Below are 21414 nucleotides of genomic sequence, written 5' to 3'. Positions count from 1 at the left end.
AACCAGCTAGGAAAGTCAGCTAGGTGTTCTTTGCTGGATCTAATTAGTAAAGCAATGACAAACCTAGACAGCATCTTAAAAAGCGGAGACATCACCTTGCCAACAAAGGCCCGTATAGTTAAAGCTATGGTTTTCCCAGTAGTGATGTATGGAAGTGAGAGCTGGACCATAAAGAAGGCTTTTCGCCGAAGAATTGATGCTTTTGAATTATGGTGCTGGAGGAGACTCTTGAGAGTCCCATGGACTGCAAGAAGATCAAACATCTCCATTCTTAAGGAAATCAGCCCTGAGTGCTCACTGGAAGGACAGAGACTGAAACTGAGGCTCCAATACTTTGGCCACCTCATGAGAAGAGAAGACTCCCTGGAAAAGACCCTGATGTTGGGAAAGATGGAGGGCACAAGAAGAAGGGGATGACAGAGGACAAGATGGTTGGACAGTGTTCTCGAAGCTACCAGCATGAGGGAGGCAGTGGAAGACAGGAGTGCCTGGTGTGCTCTGGTCCATGGGGTGACGAAGAGTCGGACACGACTAAACAACTAAACAACAACAACTATTAGTAAAGCTGCATTCTGGCAAGTCTTGGGGGCTGAAATGCCAATATACATTAAAGCCATCCTAGTTCTACCAGTCCTATCCACTTACCTGCCGACTTGAATCCCAAGCACTGCTGCACGAGAAATAACAGCTAATGCTTCTGAAAGAGGGCAACCTATGTCCCATCTACCCACCCAAACGTTTCCATGGCTCCACTTTCATAAAACTCAGCCAGCCAATAAAACCCGCTCCTATCAGATACAATAGTAAAAAGAACTTCCATGTTCAGAGGTAAAGGTAAAGGACCCCTGACCATTAGGTCCAGTCATGACTGACTCTGGGGTTGTGGTGCTCATCTCACGGCATACAGCTTCCGGGTCATGTGGCCAGCATGACTAAGCTGCTTCTGGCGAACCAGAGCAGTGCACGGAAACACCGTTTACCTTCCTGCCGGAGCAATACCTATTTATCTACTTGCACTTTGACGTGCTTTTGAACTGCTAGGTTGGCAGGAGCAGGGACTGAGCAACAGGAGCTCACCCCGTCGCGGGGATTCGAACCGCCGACCTTCTGATCGGCAAGTCCTAGGCTCTGGACTATGTGGTTGCAGCGCTCATCTTGCTTTCAGGCTGAGGGAGCTGGCGTTTGTCCACAGCTTGCTGGGTCATGTGGCCAGCAGGACTAAGCCACTTCTGGCACAACAAGACACCGTTATGAGTGCCAGAGCGCACAGAAACACCCATTACCTTCCTGCCACAGTGGTACCTATTTATCTACTTGCACTGGTGTGCTTTTGTGTTTTTTTAAAAAGATTTTTATTAAAATTTTAAAGGTTACATAAGTAACAACAAAAAAACACCCAATTAAACCAAAAAAGAAAGCAATACATAAAAACAAGTCACATCAAAAGAAAAAGATAAAAAATGGAAAACAGACAAAAACAAGCAAAAAAAATGCATAGAATCAAAAGAAAAAGAAAAAAAAAGAAAAGAGAAGAACAAATCAAACCTTTACATAACTTTCCTTCTTTAACTTATTTCCTTGACCTCCTCACACCTCCCCTCTTTGTCTTCTGATTCAGTTAGATATTCCAGCAAATCCTTCATCCTTGTTTTTATCCTAATAATTTATCTTAATATACTGTAGTTTAACATTCTCTTCTTTCACCAATTAATCATCAATTTTTACTTTATTTAATCTTATTTCTCATTAAAACTAATATATTGAACTTAATCTCTTAAGACATTTCCCCTAGGGTCCTAAAAATTTCATTCCACGATTTTTCCATTTCTCATTAAAAAAATTTTTTAAAAAAATTCCTTATACAGTGGTGCCTCGCAAGACGAAAAGAATCCGTTCCGCGAGTCTCTTCGTCTTGCGGTTTTTTCGTCTTGCGAAGCAAGCCCATTAGCGGCTTAGCAGATCAGCGCTATTAGCGGCTTAGCGGATCAGTTGATAAGCGGCTTAGCGGATCAGCTGTTAAGCGGCTTAGCAGATCAGTTGATAAGCGGTTTAGCGGATCAGCTGTTAAGCGGCTTAGCGGATCAGCTGATAAGCGGCTTAGCGGATCAGCTGATAAGCGGCTTAGCGGATCAGCTGTTAAGCGGCTTAGCGGATCAGCTGTTAAGCGGCTTAGCGGATCAGCTGTTAAGCGGCTTAGCGGATCAGCTGATAAGCAGCTTAGCGGATCAGCTGTTAAGCGGCTTAGCGGATCAGCTGTTAAGCGGCTTAGCGGATCAGCTGTTAAGCGGCTTAGCGGATCAGCTGATAAGCAGCTTAGCGGATCAGCTGTTAAGCGGCTTAGCGGATCAGCTGATAAGCGGCTTAGCGGCTTAGAAAAAGGGGGGGAGGGGAAAAAACCCACAGGAACTCGCAAGACATTTTTGTCTTGTGAAGCAAGCCCATAGGAAATTCGTTTTGCGAAGCGCCTCCAAAACGGAAAACCCTTTCGTGTAGCGGGTTTTCCGTCTTGCGAGGCGTTCGTCTTGCGGGGCACCACTGTATACATTTTAAATTCCCAATTTCTTTCCTCCGTCTCCCCGCACTGGTGTGCTTTTGAACTGCCATCCCAGGGATGTGGGTGGTACTGTGGTCTAAACCACTGAGCCTCTTGGGCTTGTTGATTGTAAGGTTGGCCGTTTGAATCCCCATGATGGGGTGAGTTCCTGTTTTTCTATCCTAGCTCCTGCGAACCTAGCAGTTCCCTCAGCCCCATAGTCGCCTTTGTCTGGATGTAACCATCCAGGGCTCCTTTACCTCTAAATACCAGTTGCTAGGAACAAAGAATAGACTAGCAAGGGCAGCACTTTTATGCCTTGCTTGTGAGTTTCCGGAGAGGCTGGCTGCTGTTAAACAGAATGGTGGACAGAGAGGGACTTTGGTCTGACCCAGCAGGGATCTTCTTAGGTCTTCATGCAATAAACAAACCCAATTAGCATTCCTCTACCCCAACGCCATGCACTGAAACTATTTCCTCTTTACACATCAATTTCCTTCCCAGATTCCCCTTCAAATTGTTCCCCCTTCCAAAAATTCACTGATCAGATTTCCAGTTACAAAAATTATTATCCCTAGATTCTCCCCAGTTGTGCCCACTACTGCTCTCATCCAAAGAAACAAACAGAGAAGTGAGGGAGGTAGGAGGTCTACATTAGTCTGGGGAGCTACAAAAATTACACAATAAAGCAAATTGTTACTGAGAGCTAATTGAGGCATTACAGAAAAGGGCATAATTTTGGGAACCGCAATGGCATGTAAATACTGATGTGGACATAATACTTTACACACATTTCAGTGACAGATGCTTAAACAGAGGTGTGCCCCTGCAATTTCACTGATGATTTTGATCTTACTGTGAGAATAAGCCTTTGACATGTTATCATGTTAGAAAACAGAGAATGCTGCAAACTCTCAGAAGCCCAGCTCAGCATCCAGCATCAAGAGGTAAGAAAATGACAGTGTGACATTTTAAGCTGACCCACTGCAAAAAATCAGCTTGCTACATCTCCCCTCCTCTGCTCACATGTCTCCAAAATGACAGGAAGGGAGGCCAGGGACCCAAAGCCATTTGTGCACACCTGGGCCCAAAAGTGGAAATGGAATCAGCACCACCCAGTCATCCAAACTGGCACATTTATTTACCTGTTTAATGCACACCAATATGTAGAAATTTATTTAGATTGCATACATTCACACTGATTCTTGATTGGGTTTGGCATGCTGTGACTCTCCAAGAGAAGCCATGGCTGCAATGTGGACTGGCAGCTCCACCTCCATGCATAGGGACGTGGCATTGCCTTCTACATTGCTGGAGGGGGGAATTGGAAAGCTTGACTGCAGCTTTATAGGGCAGAGGTGGGCAACCTGTTGCCCTCCAGATGTTGCTCCTACATCTCCCATCACCCCTGACTCTTGACCATGCCAGCATCTGGAGCATCTGAAGTCCAACAGCATCTGGAGGGCCACAGGTATCAGTCCTTCTTTCCATAATTTGCACTGGAGAATAAGGTTAGCTATGCATGCATGCACAACTTAAATTGTACAGTTGACAAGCTCTGTGGATAAAGTCTAAATTGCATTCCCAGTACAGGATTTTCCAAGGCTCATAACTTGTTTAATTCAAAGCCAAAACTCTAAGCACTTCCCAGCGAGAGCAGTTTCCATGCCAAATTTCAGAATGCACCCCCACCACCACTCTGGCAAAAATAAGACAGTGTGAAGTGGGTAAGGGAGGCTTCCCTCACCACACTCTTCCATATTAGTTTTTGGGCTCAAGCTTTCAAAAAACTTAATGACCAAAAAGCAATCTACAGGCATGGTGCTGCTCACAGAGACTGTTTCTCTTTTCAAATTTAGGTGACTGCTACAGCCTTGGGGGACACAACAAAAGGTACTAGCCTATCCACTGAACATACACCTCCTACATTTAATGCCACCCTGTCTTGCCATCTCCCTGGCACCCTGTGGCCCCATCCCACATTATCACGGGAGCAGCCACGGGACAGCTCCATCTTCTTCTTCTTTGGTGATCACTCGTAGCCAAGTAAGATTGTCTTCCATAAACACGGTTTTAACAGTGAGTCCGTAAGTGACTGTGGAGGCCAATTCTGGATCCACACATCCTTCCACAGTGGGGACATTGGTTTCCGGGAGGGAGTTGAGCAAGGTGTGGATTTGCCAAGCGTGTCTTCCTCTTAGCATGTTTCTCCCTTGCGTCCTGAGGTCAAGTGTCTTCAAAGCCCATGACACCTTTAGTAAAGGCTGTTCTCCAACTGGAGTGCTTGCAGGCCAGTGTTTCCCAGTTGTCAGCGTTTATACTACATTTTTTTAGATTTGCCTTGAGACAGTCTTTAAACCTCTTTTGTTGACTGTAGTGTGCACACACTCAGAGGATGACCTCCAAACCATCCTGAATATCTTTGAAGAAGCTTACGAAAAGCTTGGCCTATCACTCAACATCCAAAAAACCAAAGTGCTGCACCAACAAGTACAAAATAACCCCTCTGCAGCACCACAAATCTAACTCAATGGTGTAACGTTGGAAAATATTGATCACTTCTCCTACCTAGGCAGTTATCGTTCCACAAGGGCCAACATTGATGCCGAAATCCAGCATCGCCTGAGCTCTGAGAGTGCAGCTTTCTCCCGATAGAAGTGCAGAGTGTTTGAGGACCGAGACAATCACAGGGAAACCAAAATGCTTGTTTACAAAGCTATTGTACTACCAACCTTACTATATGCTTGTGAAACATGGACCACTTATAAACGCCATCTCCAGCTCCTCAAAAGTTTCCATCAACGGTGTCTCCGAAAAATTTTACACATCACTTGGGAAGACAGGTGAACTAATATCAGTGTACTGGAAGAAGCAATGATTCTTCAACATCAACTTCGTTGGACTGGTCATGTTGTGCGGATGCCTGATGATCGTATTCCAAAGCAACTACTCTATTCCAAACAGCTCCATCACACACCATTTAAAGTAACATCAGATGCTCAAGTCACATGAGAGAAACCCACAACGTGGCTCCACCCTATGCTAGCACTGCCCCAGTCTCGAAGTGGTGAGACTAGCATGGCAGTAAAGCACAACATAGGCTCCTTCCACACACCCTGGAGTATTCAGTTTTAAGTCTCCATTTCACAGTCATTGTTCAGCAGGTTCTTATAAGTCCTAGAAAGCAGGTCCCCCACTGGACCTACTCCTGTGCCTTTACCAGCAGTCTGATACACATAAATTTAACAGGTGGAGATAAATGAATGGGAAAGATTAGAGCACAATCCTCTACATGTCTATTTAAAAGTAACCTCATTGTTTTCAAAGGAAGCTTAATGCATTGGACTGCAGCCTTAGGATGCTTCGCAGTGGGAGCTTACTACCATAGGGACATTCATTTTTTGCAAACAGGTAATTGTCAAGGCTTTTTGAAACTTACTGGATTTCCCCCAGAAAGGGTAAAACAGGATTCAATGGGGAGGGATATGGGCTGGTATTTTGATAGTTTTAGCATGTTGAGATTACTGTTAAGGGTATGGGTTCAAGCCCAATGCTTTTCTTAAATAATGGGTTAGTTTTAATCAAGCAAGAGTATTTTTTCATTAATGTGTGATACAAGACTGAATGATTTACAAGTTTCTATGTAGCTGTACGGGACGCAGGTGGCGCTGTGGGTTAAAGCCTCAGCGCCTAGGGCTTGCCGATCGAAAGGTCGGCGGTTCGAATCCCTGCGGCGGGGTGCGCTCCCGCTGCTCAGTCCCAGCGCCTGCCAACCTAGCAGTTCGAAAGCACCTCCGGGTGCAAGTAGATAAATAGGGACCGCTTACCAGCGGGAAGGTAAACGGCGTTTCTGTGTGCGGCTCTGGCTCTGGCCAGAGCAGCGATGTCACGCTGGCCACGTGACCCGGAAGTGTCTCCGGACAGCGCTGGCCCCTGGCCTCTTAAGTGAGATGGGCGCACAACCCCAGAGTCTGTCAAGACTGGCCCGTACGGGCAGGGGTACCTTTACCTTTACCTTTATGTAGCTGTACATAAATATATTTGCACATGTACAGAGCAGTCATCTATGCTATGCAGTGCTGGAAAATGTCTTTATCTATGTGGAGTTGGATGTGTCTCTGAGGTCTATCTGGCCCCTGCATTTTTCAGTACTTGCAGTCTTCATCCCTACCAGTCTATGCTATAAACAGGGGCCTAAGGGTGGTAGGCATAGTCTTTACTGATGTGGAGTTCTCGTGCTAGAAAGCCTTTCCTGTTTTTGCTTTGCTCCCTTATTTTCTTGAAAGACCTAGAGATTGATTTATCTCTCAATTTCAGCTTCTCTCAGTTTCTCATTTTTTCAGTCTTAAGTTCAGTTCTCCACATTTCTGATCATGGTGATTTTTTTTAAAGTCCTCATTAAAAATTTAGTGTGGATTCCTCCCAATATTTTTGTATGCAATTTTGCCTGATATATGCACTTTTGCAAGCAATTTCCCCTAAAATAGTATATTTTGTATGTTATGGTATTTTCTTGAATAGCTGCATTTTAATACACACATAATATACAATTTTTAAACACGTATAATGTTACGTAATATACACGTTTTTGGTACATATTATTTGGTTGGAGAATAGCGTTACAAAATTTGGAGAACTGTGACTTTTCACAGAGAGCTGTGAATTTAGAAAGTGCAGATATGGTGGGTTCACATTAAATTCAAAACCAAACTTAATTTCTCCCTCATACTCATTCTGAACTAACAGTAAAGCTAGAGAAAGAGAATTGAAGATGGCATGATGCACTATGGTTACTTGTGACCGGTACAGAAAACATGTAAAACCTGTCTGACCGGAGACAATAATGAGACAAAAGAAGTGACTGTACATCATGGGCTGTGATGGCTCCATCAGACTACCTAATCCTCTTAAAGGACTATTGTCAGCTTTATAAATTTATGAACAGCAGTTGCCACAGGCCCTCCCAACCACTGTAACAAGCCACACCCTTTGAGTTAATGCAGCAAAGTGACAGGTCACAGGTCACAGGCATAACCTATGTTGCTCTACTATGCAGGCCACACTTTTCCTCAAGAAGCCTGGACATCATTGTAAGTTAATGTTTAGCAGCTTTTCTGCTGTCAACCCTTTTCTTGCCTTCCCTCTCTGCTCAAGAATTGGATACTTGCCCACATTTCTTATATTTAACCAGTTCAAAGCCCAAGGACTTTGTCCCTTCCCATCCATGCAGGTGCAATAACTCGGCTTAAGTTTGACTCACTCAGTTCCAGTAATCACTTATTTCAAAGGTGCCAGCTATGTAGCTTTATTACTTCCAAAAAGGTCAGTCCATTCAAAAGATTAGTTTTATACATGCTGTAGAGGAGGCAAAGCCCTACAGGCTTGTTGAATGCCTAGGCCATTTTTTGTGGCTTAAATGCTAAAATTAACTTTGTGCTCTTGGAGTAGACATCCGAATTAAAACTTATACAATAACAACATTCTCAGGTGTGGGGATCGATAAAAATGACACCAACCAAGATTCATAAAACAACACCCTTTTTGATATCCCTATCCACTTGCCTTTTACATTCCATGGGAACATATTTGAGCTTTAAAAAAACAAACCCTCGAACTGCCTCCTCCCCTCCCTTCAAAATGGCATAAAACTGTTTCCTGCTCAACGTCATTTGAAGGTTCTTTCAGCTGAGCCCCTCCAAAGAATCAGCGCCCCACCCTCACAAAACTAACTTCCTCTGTGTTAAGACTTGACCCCATAACAGTCTTTAAGCCAAGGGACATCAGGCAGGGATTCAACTTGTGTGTCACCACCTAGTAGTAAAGGCAGAAGCAGAAGAGACCAACCGAAGAAGGCTTTTCCCATCAATAGGCGAGTGCAGGTTAAGTGTCATTTTCCAATCCCTAGAAGAATTTCTGGGTCGGGATTTAGCAAAAGGTGCTCTTGCTGCTTGCAGATTGCCTTTCCCTCTGCCTTAGCTTAGCTGAAGGAGAGATAAACCTAGGGGTCAAACTACAGTAGACACTAAATGTTGGCAACCACATCTGGGTTGGGGCTGCTGCTGTTAGTAAGTACTAAGCCTGGGGCGTGGATGATTTCCACCAGGACTGCGGTGCACAGGGAGGAAAGTTTAACTCATCCTTTCCCAACCTAGAGCCCTCCCAATGTTTTGGATCACAATTCCCAGCATCTCTGACCACGGATCATACTGGCTGCGGCTTACAGGAGCTGTACTCAGTTCAGTTCAGTAAGCTTATTATCCTAGCCAAAGGCTATGACATAATCATACAACACAGGCAATATAAAATATAAAACAAAACATCTACTTGAACAAACAAAACCATGTATTGTAAGCAAAACTATCAATTGGGAGCCTCCACAAACAGTATATTTCAATTTAGACCTCCAAATTTCCCTTACAATTTACTGATGTTTTGTCCAACTCCTTCTTCCTAATCTTTCCAGCGCAAAAAGGGCCACTATGAGTCACAAAGACATTAGTCACTCAACAAACCACAGACCCCTCACTGCCAAGGAGAGACTGCTTTCTTGAACAACTGTAGGGCACAAGGTTGGGGAAGGATGGTTTAATCTCTTCCCACACCCCAGCCACAATCTCTGTGATACAATTGGCCTTAGGGAAAAAAGCTCCCCAATATGCAACTACCGATGGCGTATGTAGTGCTGTCTACTGCCCTGCAGCTCTAGATGCACCTTCTGGCATCATGGCACTGAAACATCTCCTTCTTTCTTCCATCTCTGAGCTATAAACTCTCCTTTCCCATCTGTGACATCCCTGCCTTCTCATCCCTTGCTCTCCACCCACCACCAGTCTGTTAATTCACCCAGGCAGAAGCTCTGGCCAGATGGGCCGCAAGCCACTTCTTCCCCTTCAGGGTCCTTCCTGCTGCAGCCTGGTATGAGAGACAGCAGAGTTCTCAGGAGAAAACTCTGCAGAATCCAATTGCGCAATCCCAGCTTTCTGGCCCCCTGTACGCCTATGATATTGCACTGTGTTCTCAATGGCTTCAGTATAAAACCACTGGTGTCAAAGGAGTTAATCTTATTACAGGAACAGGGAGTTTAGAGTTCAACCCAGACCAACATTGGTTGAAGTCAGCAGAAAACGACTTGCAGTCTCCAGCGGAAAATTGGCAAGACATCGCTAGCCCTTTCCGATTCCAAACTATTCAGCTAACTAAACCAGCCCAGCAATGAGTTGTATTTTTGCTGCATCCCAATTAAACTCAATGGGTTGTATCCAACGCTGTTGTTCAGCTTCTTCTTTTTTTTTTTTTCCGCTGTTGTTCAGCTTCTGTCAATGAAACAGAGGGACAAAATACAGTGATTTCCCTTGCAGGCGCCCACACTCCTTAACCTGCCCCCAGAGGGTTGAAGGCTCCAGGAACATAGGAATCTGCCTTATCCACCATTGGTCCATTTAGCTCAGTATTTTCAACACAGACTGGCAGCGACTCACCAGGATTTATTCCCAACCTCACCTGAAGACATCAGGGATTGAACTTTTTGCATTCAAAACATTGTACTCTGTTATTGAGCTACGGCTGTTCCACAAAGTGTCAGGGCAGGCATGGGGTGGGTGGAAATCACTGAAAATTGCTTCCCTCCCACTGATACAAGCCTTACTGTCGGCTGAACAACACTGCTGAGTGCCCCACAAAGTGGTTGGAATCCATTCCTCATCTGGATGTATTTTTCAGTACTGAATCAACTTCAATTTTGCTTCATTTCTCTTGAGCCTTATCACTCCCATACAGCTGAGTCCAATCATTTAATTCCAGAACATTGTTTGAGTATTTGTGGGTTTGTTTGATAAACAACAAAAAGCCACTTGGCTAAATCAACTGCACCCCAGCTCAGTACTGATACTCCATCCACAATCACACACTAGCTCACAGGTTACAAGTTTAAAAGCCAATGAAATGCATTTGATTATCATGACCATTTGCTATAAAAAGACAAAAAATCATTCAGGATTGTTGCCGCTACCAACAAAATTATACTGCTGAAATGAAGAAGAAAGCTTGGTGTAACCAGGCTGGGATTTCTGTGTGGGAGGACTGTGAGCTTTGTTTATTTCTAGTATTCAAAGAACATTCCTGGGCTCTAAGTTCTTTAATTCTTAGTTTATCTTTTGCATCAGGCGCTGGTTGGTGGTTCTTGGGGTTGTAGTAGAAAACAAAATAGATCCTGCAAGCCTGAAGTCTGTCTTTTCCTAATTTGGATAAGCAATAGCCCATCACCCCTCCCATTTCATTTTAATTGGGGCCCAACTCTAATAACCACTTTGTGAGTCTCATGTTTTGTTAAAAAAAAAGTGTATGGAACGACACAAAGCAATTAATATTCCTATTGTAAGAGAACAGAGGGAATATGTAGTAGCACATTTCAGAGGGAAAGCTTTACACCAGGGGTAGGCAACCTAAGGTCCGTGGGCCGGATGCAGCCCAATCACCTTCTGAATCCAGCCCGCGATCGGTCTGGGAATCAGCATGTTTTTACATGAGTAGAATGTGTCCTTTTATTTAAAATGCATCTCTGGGTTATTTGTGGGGCCTGCCTGGTGTTTTTACATGAGTAGAATGTATGCTTTTATTTAAAATGCATCTCTGTGGGGCATAGGAAGGAATTCATTCATTTCCCCCCAAAATATAGTCCGCCCCTCCCCCCCCAAGGACTGAGGGACGATGGAGCGGCTCACAGCTGAAAAAAGTTGCTGACCCCTGCTTTACACATTGGATTAAGCCAGGACTCAAACGCAAGCAAGGATTAGGTCTGCCATCCTATACCCATTTACTTTAGAGTAAGCTCCACTGAGCTCAATGGGGTTTACTTCCTAATAGTCATTATAGGATGGTGCTGTAAGACATGATTCTTTCCTCCTGTTTTCAGTCCCAAGCAAAGGAACAGTGTTTCTTTAAAACAGATTTTCCAACTACATAAATTTCCCATAAGAAACTGTATGTGAACCTCCATATTCCCCAAACACAGGAACGCCCTGTGTGCTTTGGTCCTTGCTTACCCCCTGATCAGTGGTGGTTTCTCCATAGGAATCAGTGGTTCTTATCTACCACAATTCATTTATGAATCTATCTTGGTTTGGCAACATCATTTGCTGAAAGATGAAGGTGAAGAAGAGCAGGTTCTGACTAAAAACAATGTGGTCTAACATGGTTTGGGCAGTTTGTTGTAAGGACAGGAAAAAGTGAATTTTTTTTTTTTAAATAATATTTATTAAAGATTTTCAAATATAACAAAAAAAAGAAAAACATCCAAATTTAAGGCCTTATTTTCAATATCATCTTTCCAGGACTTCCCCCTCCCCACCCCCTCCTGTATTCCAATTCTTTCAAATAGATTCAACAAATTCTTACCCCAAATTTTAAAATTATTATCATTAACCCAATTTAAAAAATATTTTCCTATCCCCTAAAATCGACCTGTTCCCTTCCACGAGTTCCCCTCTTTAATATAAGATACAGATTAACATAAAAGAATTAAAAAAAGAATAAAATATAATTTAATACCCTTTGGATTCCAAATTTCCCTCCCCCCTTTCCCGGTTGCGTTCCCAATGTCCATCAAATCCACTGTCTCCTGGAGCTCCCACATCTGAACCATAATCTAAGCCATAATCCTTCACCAGTCAGCTTTGCCGTCTTTTTAGTAATCTTTACCGTCTTTTAATCATCTTTAATTTCAAATGTCCAATCTTAGAAAGGGTCTATCTTCCAACTTTGTCCAGTTCTTGTTTTTCTTGTTGTTCTTGATGTTCTCTCTTCTCCTCTTTTTTTTTCCTTTTTTTCCCCCTGCTCTCCTGCACAAATGTTCTAATTCCAAAAAGCTTGTAATTCCTCTACAGAGGCTTTGTTATTCAGGAACAAAACATTACGTCAAGTCCCTTCCATTCTTCAATAGATAAATCTATTGTTTCCTTTAGTGTGTAGACCTCTGTAGACAAAATAGTGTTCCATTTCTGCAGTTTCCCAGGAGATAAAATGTCCGATTCAAATTCCATGCCAGCGATACTTGTAATAACCCACAGCTCCTCTAGAGGGATTATAGTAACTCAGTTTCATTCCCGATCTCACCCACCAGTCAAAGTAACTTATTATTCCTTGTTTTAAACAGTTTATATCCAATTTATAACAAATGTAACCAGCAAAGTCCTCGTAACAAAGTTCTCTTTTTGTTCTTCAGTTTTGGCAGCTCCTTTGACAGCTGTCAAAACCTCTATTTCTCCTCTCCAGGCGCTCTCTTTTTTTTTTTTTTTTCCAAATACATTTTTATTGAGGTTATACACATAACAAACCTACAAACAGATTCAAAAGAAAAAATTATAACAAAAAAAACACACAAAAAAAGCGTCAGGATATACAAGCCAACTTTTTCCTCTCTCTAACTATACAAAGATAGATTAATCTGGCTGTTTCACAAAACAGTAAACGATTAAAAAAAAAAAAAAAAAACACACGCAAAAACCACCTCCTGGACTTCCTTCCATCCTTTTGGTAAGTATCAAATATCTGCTTCCATTACGTATTTGATTTTTAATCTATAGGCCTAAATTCACACGCTGGTAGTATTGTTCTGACCCCGCCAATCACATTAAGCATTTATTCCAATATAGTTCCAGTATTTACTCCAATTATTCAGAGATTTCTGTTCATCGTGGTCTCTTAATTTACCTGTTAATTTATCAAGCTCAGCATAATTTATCATTTTAATTTGCCAATCATTTATATTGGGGATAGTTTCCACTTTCCAATATTGTGCCAATAAAATTCTCGCTGCTGTGGTGGCATAGAGGAATATCGTTCTATCTTCTTTCTTAATATCTTTACCCGTCATTCCCAGCAAAAAGGCTTCGGGTCTTTTGGGGAAAGTGTATTTAAATATTCTTTTAAGCTCATTGTAAACCGATTCCCAAAAGCCTTTCACCTTTTTGCATGTCCACCATAGATGATATAGGTCACCCTCCACCTCCCCACATTTCCAGCATTTCTTATCTTTTAGTCTATACATTTTGGCCAACTTCACAGGGGTGTGGTACCACCTATATAGCATCTTCCAAACATTTTCTCTCAGAGACATACATGCTGTAAACTTTATATTACAATTCCACACTTCCAGCCACCTTTCAAAATCGATATTATAACCAAAGTCAATTGCCCATTTAATCATTGCCTCCTTCACCTCCTCGTCCTTTGTATACCACTCTAAAAGTATGTCATAGATTCTAGATAGGGTTTTGTTTTTACCTTCTATTACTTCTACATTGAATTTTGATTTTTTGTCATCAAAACCCAACTTCTTCTTGTCCTCTTTTAGCAAGTCATTCACCTGGTGGTATTGTAACCACCCAGTGAATAGATTTTTTATCTCTTCATAAGGTCTAAGTCTTGGCCCTTGGTCTGTTTTTCTTAACATTTCCTCATAGGTGGCGTTTTTTTCCTCCATGTTTGTTTTCTTCACCGTTAAAGCCTCAATTGGTGAGATCCACCATGGGGTCTTTCTTTCAAGGAGATTTTTATTCCTTTCCCATGATTGGTATAAAGGTCCTCTAAAAATATGATTTAGAAAGCTCTTGTGGACCTTCACTTTCCCATACCAAAGGTACGAATGCCATCCGTACCAATTATTAAAGCCTTCTAAATCCAGTAGATCTCTATTCTCCAGTTTTATCCAATCTTTTAACCAAAGTATACAGGCCGCTTCGTAGTATAGACTTAGATCCGGGAGAGAAAAGCCCCCTCTTTCTTTTTTATCTATCAAAATTTTCATTTTTATCCGTGGCCTTTTCCCCTGCCAGATATACTTTGCCAAGACTCTCTGCCACTCTTTACATTGTTTTAGGTCTTTAAGTATGGGGATGGTCTGGAATAGAAATAGCATTCTAGGCAGAATATTCATTTTGACAACAGCTATCCTCCCCAAAAAGGAGAGTTTCATCCTCCCCCAAAATTCCATGTCTTTCTTTATACTCCTCCAGGTGACATCATAGTTATCCTTATATAAATTTATGTTCTTAGCTGTGACCCATATCCCAAGATACTTCACTTTCTTAACTACTGCAATTTCCGTCCTTCTCTCTAAATCTATTATTTCTTCCTTTGTTAAATTTTTAACCAACATTTTGGTTTTATTTTTGTTTATCTTAAGTCCTGCCACGGCTCCAAATTCGTCAATCTTTAGTAAAGCTTCTTTTACACTCTTTTTTGGGTCTTCTAAAGTTAGTACGATGTCATCTGCGAAGGCCTTGATTTTATATTCCCTCTTTCCTACCTGCACTCCTTTTATTTCTGTTGCCCCCCTCAGTCTCTCATTCAGTATTTCTAGTACCGTTATAAACAGTAAAGGGGACAGGGGGCAACCCTGTCTAGTTCCTTTATATATACCAAAATATTCTGTTGTGGTGTTGTTTATTACCAATTTTGCCTTCTGTTCCTTGTATATTGCTTCTATCCCTCTTCTAAATTTCTCTCCCATTCCCATCGTTTCCAGACTTTTCTTCAAGAACTCCCATGAGATGTTATCAAACGCCTTTTCAGCGTCTATAAATACCAAGGCCGCTTGTCTGTCTATACTCATATCCAAATATTCAATAATATCTATCAGATTCCTTACATTTTCCCTTAATTGCCTCCCTGGAAGGAAACCCGTTTGATCTTTATGTATTTTGTTGTTCAAAACCTTTTTTAGTCTTTCTGCCATTATATCTGTGAATAGTTTATAATCATTATTTAATAATGAAATTGGCCTATAGTTTTTCACTTCCAGAGTATCTGCATCTTTTTTAGGAATCAAAGTAATATATGCTTCCTTCCAGGTGTTCGGGATCCTTCCTTCCTTTAATATATTATTCATCACTTCTCCTAGCACTGGGGATATTTGGTTACTTAATGTTTTATAATATTTGGCCGAAAGGCCATCTGGCCCTGGGACTTTCCCACTTTTCATCCTTTTAATAGCCTTTTTTATCTCTTCTTGAGTAATTGTCTGGTCTAATATCTCATTTTCTTCTTTTGAAATTCGTTTTAGGTGATGCACTTGTAAAAAGTGGTCTATTTCTTGCTTTGTTTCCTTTCCTCTTTTATATAAATCCTTGTAATATTTTTGAAATATCTTTCTTATCTCTTTTGGCTCTTCCACAATCCTTTCTCCTTCCCTTATCCTACTAATCGTATTTTGTTTTCTTCTTTCTCTTATTTGCCACGCCAGGTATTTTCCTATCTTATTTGCTGACTCAAACGTTCTCTGATTCATCATTTTAATTTTCCATTCTACCTCTTGGTCGATTATTGTAGAAAATTTAGCTTGTAATATCTTTATATTCTGTTTTGCGATCTCCTCATTGGGGTTGATAGTCAACTTTCTTTCATTTTCCATAATCTGTGTTAGGATCTGTTCCTTCTTTGTCTCTTTTTCTTTTCTTACTTGACTATTTTTCTGTATTAAGAAGCCCCTCATAACTGCCTTTCCTGCGTCCCACACAGTCTCTATAGCAATTTCCCCATTTAAATTCCATTTAAAATAGTCTTCTATTGTCTCTATTGCCTTATTTACAATCTTCTGATCATTAAATAAAAATTCATTCATCCTCCATCTAACCGTTCGGATATCTCTACCTTTTAGCTCAATGGAGACCGCATTATGATCAGATATAGTTCTTGGAAGAATTTCCGATTTAGTTAGATTTTGAGTTAGTTCCTTCGAAATCCAAATGCTGTCTATTCTCCCCCAACTCTGATTTGGGTTTGAGAAGAAAGTATACTGTTTTGTAGTGGGGTTTTTAAGTCTCCACGCATCAATCAGTCCCAGATTTTTTACCATATCAAAGAAGGATCTCGGTAATTTACCTTCCTTCTTCTCCTGTTTTTTTGTTGACTTATCTAGGTTTGGGGACACCACCCCGTTAAAGTCACCCATCAATATCATTTTTTGGTCCATCCATTCCATCAATTTGTCTCCTAATTCCAAATAAAAGGCTGATTTTTTATCATTTGGGGCATATATTCCCACAACAATTATTTTTTCTCCCTGAAACACCATTTGAACAATGACTACTCTCCCTTGGTCATCTTTGTATAATAATTGTGGATCATATTTTTCCTTTATGTATATTACCACCCCTCTTTTCTTCACTCTATCTGATGTCACAAAATCTATTCCCAATCTCTTATTGCTTAGTAATCTCTTATGCTTATTTATTATGTGCGTCTCTTGGAGACATATTAAGTCACAGTTCTTTTTCAGTAATATGTGAGTAATCTGATTCCTTTTATTTTTATTGTTCAGTCCATTCACATTCCAGTTTAGTATTTTTAATGCCATCTGTTATATACTATTTAATTAACTTATTAAACCTATGTACAATTTAGTGTTCTTTGTCTCCTTCCTCTAGTTCTTCTCTTTCTCCTATTGAGCTCTCCTCTCTTTCTTCTTCTTCACTCCCTCCTTTTTCTTCTCCAGGCGCTCTCACGGATCGCTCCCGGGGCTTCCGGGGGGGGTTGTATTTTAATTCACATTCCACTCTTCTCCTCCAGCCCAGCTTATAATTTTCCATCGCGAAATTAATATCTTTATCAAAAGAAAAGGTTGCGCTCGATCGTAGTTGTCAGGTCCTTTGCTTTAGCTCCTCTACAACAGGGGGGAGGTTGACTTCCTTTTTATACCTCCCCCGCTCGCTCTGAATTTAAGAAAAAACTTATTCCCCTTTTTAATCCAAGTTCCAATTACTCACGGGTTGTTCTTTTAAGTCCAGATTTTCAATGGAAGAAGTCAGCGCTCTCCGCCAAATGGCATGCGGCTTCGCTCGGCAGGGGAAGCGGAGGACTCACAGCACCACCCCCCCGTCACCCGCTCCGCAGCCTTTAAAAAGGCTCCTTCACGTGGTCGGGGGGGCGCAAACGGTGCCAGCCGAGTCACCATGCCCATGGGTTTCAGCGCCCATGGTTTTTGAGGGTCCCCGCGTCGCCGGCGCGGTAGAACCCAGCCCCTGCCGAGCAGACTCCCTCCGGAGCTCAGAGGGAGTCCGCCATTCGGCGATGGCGCCAACCCGGAAGTCCAGGAAAAAGTGAATTCTGCCCTTATATAATTTGGGTCCATGCTGTGGCTGCCACTGTCGGCCATTTAAGTGCTTAACAGACAGATACACTTACAACATGGTCAGTTTCCCCATCCCCCATTTTTACAGCTGTTTATTATCAGATTTCCAAACGCACAATGTCACCCCAATTGCATGTTTTGTGTCCAACTGAACACTTAAAAAACCACACACACTTGCAATGAATCGTGAGTCTACATTAAGTATTATTATCCTCTACCAGTGCTTTCTCTGGGGGGACAAAACCCCCTAAACATTTTGTGAATCTTTGTACTTTTGTCCATTTACTGTATTTATTTTTCCGGATTTGAACAATAAAATGGTGATTTTATTGAGTCAAAATGAGAATACCCCTAAAGAAAAATTAGGGGAAAAAGCACTGCCCTCCGCTATAAAATCCTTCTAGGCTGGAGCAGAGACGTAGGAAGGTCAGGTTTTCTTACAAAGGAATGTGGATTCTGAGCCTCTGATAACAAGTAGGCAACTGTGGACGGATACTTAAATCTACAGGATGGATTGTGTTTTGGCTTGTGTTATTGTATTTATATTTATTGTTTATTTATTTAATAAAATTTATTTTAAAAAACCTGCAAAGTGGTTTACCAAAACAAAAAACAAAAAACACAACAGTAAAATCAAGAAAAATTAACAGTACTACTTTAAAACATACAAAAGCTAAAATATTAAGGTTAAAATTACTTCAGCTTCCTAAGCATCTAGGTATGCTTGCCTAAAAAAGAATGCTTTTAGCAGGTGCCCGAAAAGAGTCTAGCAAAGGCACATGCTTTGTTGAAGTTTCAGCCTTCACGACATAAGAAAATGGCCAAATAAACAGCTATTTTCATGGAGGAGGGTCAAGATAGTAACCGATATACATGAAATGTCATATGTAGCTATATAATCCCTAGTGTAGTAAGATAAGACCTTTGGAGCAGGAATTTTTTAAAAAAAGTTTTTTATGAACCGCCCTAGTAAGGCAGTAATTGTCCCTTGATAATTTGTCACCCCCCTCCATGATGGCACCTGGGTCGGGCCCCGCCCCCCCTTTCTTACGCCCCTGGGCTGGAGTACATATGCTGCTGGTTTGCTATCCACAAACTCTCATGTTAATAACTAATCACGTGCAGTCAGCTTACCTCCCGCATCACTAATACACGCCATACTGAAATGGGATCATCCATATACATCAGGACCTTGTGGATCTCTTTGGTTTCAGATGCTTCAGGAACAGGGTGCCAGATGGCCTCCAAGGAAAGCTTCAGAAAACCAGATAGTTGTAGGAATCATTATATGCTTCCTGTACCAAATGAAGAGTCATAGTGTCAGAAGTGACCCATTTATTTTTACATCTCTATATATTCACTTTATTCAGAAGCATACCCAAGCCTTGCAAAAAAGCCCACAAAAATTTACTAGTCCACCAAAGTTTCAATAGTCTGCCTGTCCACACAGTCCTTTAAGCATACATCAGATGATTTAGAAATTATTTTCTTTCACATATTGCAGAAGTGGAAATCATTTGTTCATAATATGCAAATTTCAGGTACATGTCATCTTTGTGCCTGCATAGATATGCCCATGCAGCTGATTTGTATATTATAAATCCATAGCATTTTAGTGCAAGTTATTATCATATGTGTTAGTCCCACAATGAAATAGTACCCAACTGGCCCTGAAAGTTATAGTTTGACATTCTCAGTGTAATCAAGGGGAACAATTAAGAGCTAAGTTCTGTCTAACTAACCTTTTGGAGTTCAGTTAGTGTCTCAGCAAGCATACAGGTAGGGGTGACTGAGTAGGCATCATGTGCTTACCTTTGAAAAGGCTTTCAGTAAAGCCCTCCCCCTCAAGATGGAATTCTGAATAGAAAAAAATCAACTCATTTCACATTTAATAATGATTCTACCTCATCTGCACATTGCAAAACAACATGTGGACCAAAACAGACCCATCCTTCCAGAGCAGTACATGTGAAAAGGATCTAGGAGTCTTGGTTGACCACAAACTTGACATGAGCCAACAGTGTGACGCGGCAGCTAAAAAAAGCCAATGCAGTTCTGGGCTGCATCAATAGGAGTATAGCATCTAGATCAAGGGAAGTAATAGTGCCACTGTATTCTGCTCTGGTCAGACCTCACCTGGAGTACTGTGTCCAGTTCTGGGCACCACAGTTCAAGAAGGACACTGACAAACTGGAACGTGTCCAGAGGAGGGCAACCAAAATGGTCAAAGGCCTGGAAACGATGCCTTATGAGGAATGGCTAAGGGAGCTGGGCATGTTTAGCCTGGAGAAGAGGAGGTTAAGGGGTGAGATGATAGCCATGTTCAAATATATAAAAGGATGTCACACAGAGGAGGGAGAAAGGTTGTTTTCTGCTGCTGCAGAGAAGCGGACACGGAGCAATGGATCCAAACTACAAGAAAGAAGATTCCACCTAAACATTAGGAAGAACTTCGTGACAGTAAGAGCTGTCACAGTAAGAGCTGTCACAGTAATTTGCTGCCAAGGAGTGTGGTGGAGTCTCCTTCTTTGGAGGTCTTTAAGCAGAGGCTTGACAACCATATGTCAGGAGTGCTCTGATGGTGTTTCCTGCTTGGCAGGGGGTTGGACTAGATGGCCCTTGTGATCTCTTCCAACTCTATGATTCTATGATTCTATGATTTCTGCTTCTTTGAATTTTGAAATGCAGATCAATGGCATGGAACAACTCCCCTGACATGACAAAGGAATATAGAACTATGCCTGGTGTAGAGAAAGTGGTTAGGGATAAATGTATATCCCTCTCATAATACTAGAACTCACAGCCATCCAATTAATCTGAATGTTGGAAGGTTCACACAGACAAAAGGGTGTGCTTCTTCATACACTGAATAGTTAATCCATGGAATTCATAACCACGAGAGGGAGTGAGAGCCACCAATTGGCTGGCTTTCAAAGAGGATTTGACAAATTCAAAGAGGAGCAGACTCCTTGGTTTCTTCAGCTTCTGACTCTGCACTGCTTTCTCCCATAACCTCTCCCTGCTCACGACAACACCGCAGTCTGCTCCCTCTTCTTCCTCTGACCACTCACTGTGGTCCTATTATCACAGTGTAAAGCACAGTGTAAAGTTTTATATATACCTATATACTCTTTTTTCATTTTTTTTATTAATTTCCCCCAAAAAATTAAACAAACAAACAAACATAAATCTCAACTGTATTTAAACCAATCTTAGTAACATTGTTCAGGGACGCAGGTGGCGCTGTGGGTTAAAGCCTCAGCGCCTAGGACTTGCCGATCGAAAGGTCGGCGGTTCGAATCCCTGCGGCGGGGTGCGCTCCCGCTGCTCGGTCCCAGCGCCTGCCAACCTAGCAGTTCGAAAGCACCTCCGGGTGCAAGTAGATAAATAGGGACCGCTTACCAGCGGGAAGGTAAACGGCGTTTCCGTGTGCGGCTCTGGCTCGCCAGAGCAGCAATGTCACGCTGGCCACGTGACCCGGAAGTGTCTCCGGACAGCGCTGGCCCCTGGCCTCTTAAGTGAGATGGGCGCACAACCCCAGAGTCTGTCAAGACTGGCCCATACGGGCAGGGGTACCTTTACCTTTACCTTTAGTAACATTGTTAAGTGGCTTCCTCAAATCCCCTTGGTTGAATTTCAGTCTATATCATTATAACAGTTTTCCAAAACCGATTTTCTCATAAAATTAACTTAATCACTTAACATCTTTCTTTCTTTCTATTTTAACTTTAAACTTATTAAACTCTAACATTAC

At 41.8% G+C, this 21414-nt stretch overlaps 1 protein-coding gene across 2 annotated transcripts in view; it reads right to left on the bottom strand.

Moving 5' to 3' along the window:
• RGL1 (ral guanine nucleotide dissociation stimulator like 1) overlaps window positions 1-21414 on the bottom strand; it is a 153343-nt gene that overhangs the window by 114499 nt on the left and 17430 nt on the right. For both annotated transcript variants that reach the window (XM_079981329.1, XM_079981331.1), the window contains one exon: window positions 18795-18955. In XM_079981329.1, coding sequence (XP_079837455.1) covers window positions 18795-18845 — 51 coding nt within the window. In that variant the 5' untranslated portion in view covers window positions 18846-18955. Of the gene's footprint in view, window positions 1-18794; window positions 18956-21414 lie in introns of those variants that run through there.

The sequence above is a fragment of the Podarcis cretensis genome, assembly GCF_951804945.1.
Source record: "Podarcis cretensis genome assembly, chromosome: 6".
Taxonomy (NCBI): Eukaryota; Metazoa; Chordata; class Lepidosauria; order Squamata; family Lacertidae; genus Podarcis; species Podarcis cretensis.
The sequence above is the reverse complement of the archived record's forward strand: the minus strand, read 5'-3'. Positions and strand labels throughout refer to the sequence as shown.